This window comes from Epinephelus lanceolatus, chromosome 24, assembly GCF_041903045.1.
Source record: "Epinephelus lanceolatus isolate andai-2023 chromosome 24, ASM4190304v1, whole genome shotgun sequence".
Classification (NCBI taxonomy): domain Eukaryota; kingdom Metazoa; phylum Chordata; class Actinopteri; order Perciformes; family Serranidae; genus Epinephelus; species Epinephelus lanceolatus.
In genome coordinates this window covers 20,341,026-20,345,114 of record NC_135757.1, presented here as the reverse complement: position 1 = coordinate 20,345,114, position 4,089 = coordinate 20,341,026, and the positions used below count along the sequence as shown (strand labels likewise).

At 46.3% G+C, this 4,089-nt stretch overlaps 1 protein-coding gene across 1 annotated transcript; it reads left to right on the top strand.

Moving 5' to 3' along the window:
- The first annotated feature begins 320 nt into the window (after positions 1-320).
- LOC144461943 (uncharacterized) lies at positions 321-1,121 on the top strand. Its single transcript, XM_078165975.1, has 2 exons — positions 321-558; positions 679-1,121. Exons 1-2 carry the CDS (start codon positions 333-335, stop codon positions 804-806), a joined length of 354 nt encoding a protein of 117 aa, XP_078022101.1. The 5' UTR covers positions 321-332; the 3' UTR covers positions 807-1,121.
- The last annotated feature ends 2,968 nt before the right edge of the window (positions 1,122-4,089 follow it).

Below are 4,089 nucleotides of genomic sequence, written 5' to 3'. Positions count from 1 at the left end.
GTGACCAGCCAGGTGGCAAGGCGGGTGTTTGAGACGGCGACAAAGGCACTGACAGACGTGGACAAGTCCCTGGTCGCGGACTACCTGACCCACTCCACGTCCACTGCTGAGAAGCACTACAGGATGAAAAGGGGAGCCAGCCTGCTGAAGGGGTCAGAAATTATCCGCCTTCTGGGAGCTGAGTTGGGGTAAGCACATCAGCTGTTATGAAAACATTGTGCACACACACACAGTGCACCCTGACTGCGTAGCAGGCTGGACATTATTAACCTAATGCTGTTTCTCTTTTATTTAGTGGAGACTCCGGCAAGGATGCGGCCAGCACATCTGAGATGTCGTCAAACCCTGTGACAGCCCCTGTGGCAGCCCCTGTGACAGCAAATGTGCAGATGGACTTCCAGGCTGTCTGGGATAAGTTTGCAGAGAAGCATCCAGTCACTTTGGACGGGGTGGTTCCTTCACTGCTGGACCGCAGGGCAGCTTCTGAGGAACACAAGCGGAAGCTCTACGAGCGCTGGCTGAAGTACCAGAAGAAGCTGAGGGTGCAGCATGTCATCTGTAAGTACATTCTCCTATTTAAATAGCGCTTTGACAGCATATTATAAAACACTGCTGCTGACAGGATTCAGGGCTAAATACTTTTTTCTAACTTTGGTTGTTTTTTATTTTCCATCATAGCCCATTTCAGTCGTCGCCTCCCCTCAGACAGCAGAGTGGCCAGATGGATTGTCAGTCGGGGGTGGAAGAGCAACATCCCGAGTGTCCGCAGTGTCCTGGAAGGGTGGAAGCCCAGCAGCAGCCTGTAAGACATCCCTGCTTCCATCCGGCGGCTGGTCAGCAACCAGAAGTGGAAGGGACTCTGGCTAGTGGACGCTGAGGGCAAGGGAAAAGGCGTCCTTGCCGGGCGACATCTTTATGCTGGGGAGTTGGTGTGTTACTACCATGGTACCATAGTCACAGGTGCAGAGGGGGAGGCCATCCATTCCACCACCAGGAGGAGAAGGGCTACCTGTTCTTTTACCAGAACCAGGACGATCAGCTGTGCATCTATGTACACGTTCCCTGCGCATGCCACCCCGCCCGGCAGACATTCGGCAGGATGATCAATCACTCCAGGAAGAATGCCAATGTCAGACCTTGCCTCTCCCCTCTCTCTGACACATTTCTGGGCCAAAACAACCACTATCTGTACATACACCGGACTGTATATATCTGCACATGTTTATATTGATTGTGTGTTTATAGTGATTGCCTGTTTATATTATATTTTTTATTCTTTATCTGTTCTGCACTACATTCTCTCTGTATTGCTTGTTTGCTGCATGAATAAATGTGTGACTCATCTTATTGCTTTTCTATTCAGTTTTTCTTCTTTATGGAGACAGGTATACTGAAACACAGTTCCAAGATCATTTTCCTGCTGAGGTGGCTTGCAAAGCTGAAGAGCAGCTGTAATCTTTGATGTCCTCTCACACCTAGGTTACCTGCTGAGAGTGCCTCTCATAGACATGCAAATTTCCACCATCCCCCACAGGCTAAGGTTTGGAGCAGGAGAGCAGGAGTCCAGTTGGCTCTCTATTGCTACCCAGTGTTCAATGCTGAGATGACACATGGTGAGATATATAATGAAACACAATTATACACACGTATACACTGTCGGAACAGGTGATTTGCCCCGGACATCTAAGGGCATCACAGATCTGTTATTGCTCAGACTGGTGTGGCTGAATATCATTTCTATCTCTAAGAAGTTGGAAGAAGAATTGTGGAGAATGTTGAAGCCTTTACAAAAGGAACATTTTCTTTGAGAAACTATACAACCAGTAACTACATACTCTGAAGAAACAAAGTGGGGAAATTCAGCTCAAAATAGGATAAAAGGGGGCGTCGGTGGCTTAGTGGTAGAGCAGGCGCCCCATGTACAAGGCTGTTGCAGCTGCAGCCCGGGTTCGACTCCAGCCTGTGGCCCTTTGCTGCATGTCACTCCCTCTCTCTCTCTCTCTCCCCCCCTCACGCTTGTCTGTCCTATCAAATAAAGACTAAAAATGCCCTCCAAAAATAATATCTTATAATAATATAATAATAATAATATCTATCTAAAATAGGATAAAAGCTGGGTTGTTCAGACTGCGCTGCAGCTCTTGTGTATATTCTGTATGAAAACAGAAAAAAATACATAAACAATTACATGGGATGCCTTGTTTTGCTAATTTAACGTATACACTGTGGGAACAGATGATCTGCCCCGGACATCTAAGGGCATCACAGATCTCATTTGTACGTCTAGGGGTTAGAAGAAGAAGAAGCTGGAAGAAGAATGGTGGAGAAGGTTGAAGCCTTTACAAAAGGAACATTTTATTTGAGAAAATATACAACCAGTAACTTCATACTCTGAAGAAGCAAAGGGGGAAATTCAGCTCAAAATAGGGTAAAAGCTGGGTTGTTCAGAATGCGTTGCAGCTCTTGTACATGTTCTGTATTAAAGCAAGCTCAGTAGAGCAATTAGAAAAGATTCAATGAAGTTCATATTCTTATGATCAGTAAGGTCTTCATAGGTTATATTCTGCAACAAAGAGGTTGCAACCCCACAGTGAAAATAGAATATTCTTGAATATGTTCACATTTTTGAAGGCTTAAGAGTGTGGGGTTTAGAAAATAATCAGGCTCGAGCAGCTATGACTCACCATTGAAAATCGTCTCAGACTTGAGAATGCAAGCTTATTGTTGCATAGAAAAATTTATGATTTTTCAAATTACGAGCAATATGCTTTTGTGATATCTGAAGGCTTAAGGGAAAGAGGTTTTCAAAAATGTACGACAAACTTGCCCGTGGGCCCCTGGGGAGAATCCTCCCCAGCAGCATTATTGTTATAAAAGTGTGCTTTTTATGAAAAAGTTGAAAAATGCATGAAAATGCAAAGTTTAAGATGACAAAAATATTGATGAATATGTTTGAGTATATCACAAGGGATTTAGAGGTATTACAACAATTGTGCGGAAACCTCTGCAACCCTATTGTCGCAAATACACCCGCTGCATTGCAATTTCATCAATAGTGTTGCTGAGTCAAGATATATTTCTCCCTCTCCCCATTCTGGAAGCGTCCGTCCTCCAGCCGCCTCTGCCACCTTAATTAAACACTGAAAACAAAAATAAAAGACAGACATTTTTCTATTTTCATTTTATTTAGCTATATTTCTCCCTCTCCTCTCTGGGGAGCGTCTGACCTACCACTGCCACCACCGCCATCTCAAACATGGAGCCCGCCCCTCCCAGCACATACCCCCAGTGCTCGGGTCTCCCTCTCCCCGCAGAGCCCGCCGCCCTCCGCCCTCCGCCCTCCGCCTCTCCCACCTTCATTAAACACTGAAAACAGATATTAAAGGACAGATACATTTTTTCTATTCTCACTTTATTTAGCTATGTTTCTCCCTCTCCCCTCTCTGGGGAGCGTCCAACCTACCGCCGCCGTCTCAAACACGGAGCCCGCCCCTCCCGGGCCCCACACATACCCCCCGGTGCTCGGGTCTCCCTCTCTGCGGAGCCTGCCGCCCTCTGCCTCTCCCACCTTCTTTCAACACTGAAAACAAATATTAAAGGACAGAGAATTTTTTTTTTTTTTTTCAATTGGGCATACCGGCCTGGTTGGCCGATGGTAATTTTGGGCCGGGCCTTTTTTTTTTTAACTATTAGTCATGTCATGATACCTATTGGTACACAAAACTGGTAGATCGGCCCATTAGTCATGATTGATTCTGGGCTGGACCAATTACAGCGGAGGGCCGATGCCCACTCCCACTTGGGCCTCGGCTGCCAGTCAATCAATCATACAGAGAGAGAGGAGATCGACAAAATGGAGAAGAAACTCAAAGGAGGTGCGGAAAAAATAAGAGAGAAAAAGAGACAAGCCCTTTAGGAAGATGCTGCTAAATGTGTGAAAATAACACAGATGTTTGCTGGCTATGCTTCTTCAGCGGCAGCATCAGTGACCGCACCCGCACTGGCATCCAAAGCAGCCACAGCAGGTAATGATGGCGGAGGTGGCCGTCAGCAGGTGGATGAGGCGAAGGGGAGGCAGGAGGAGAAGAG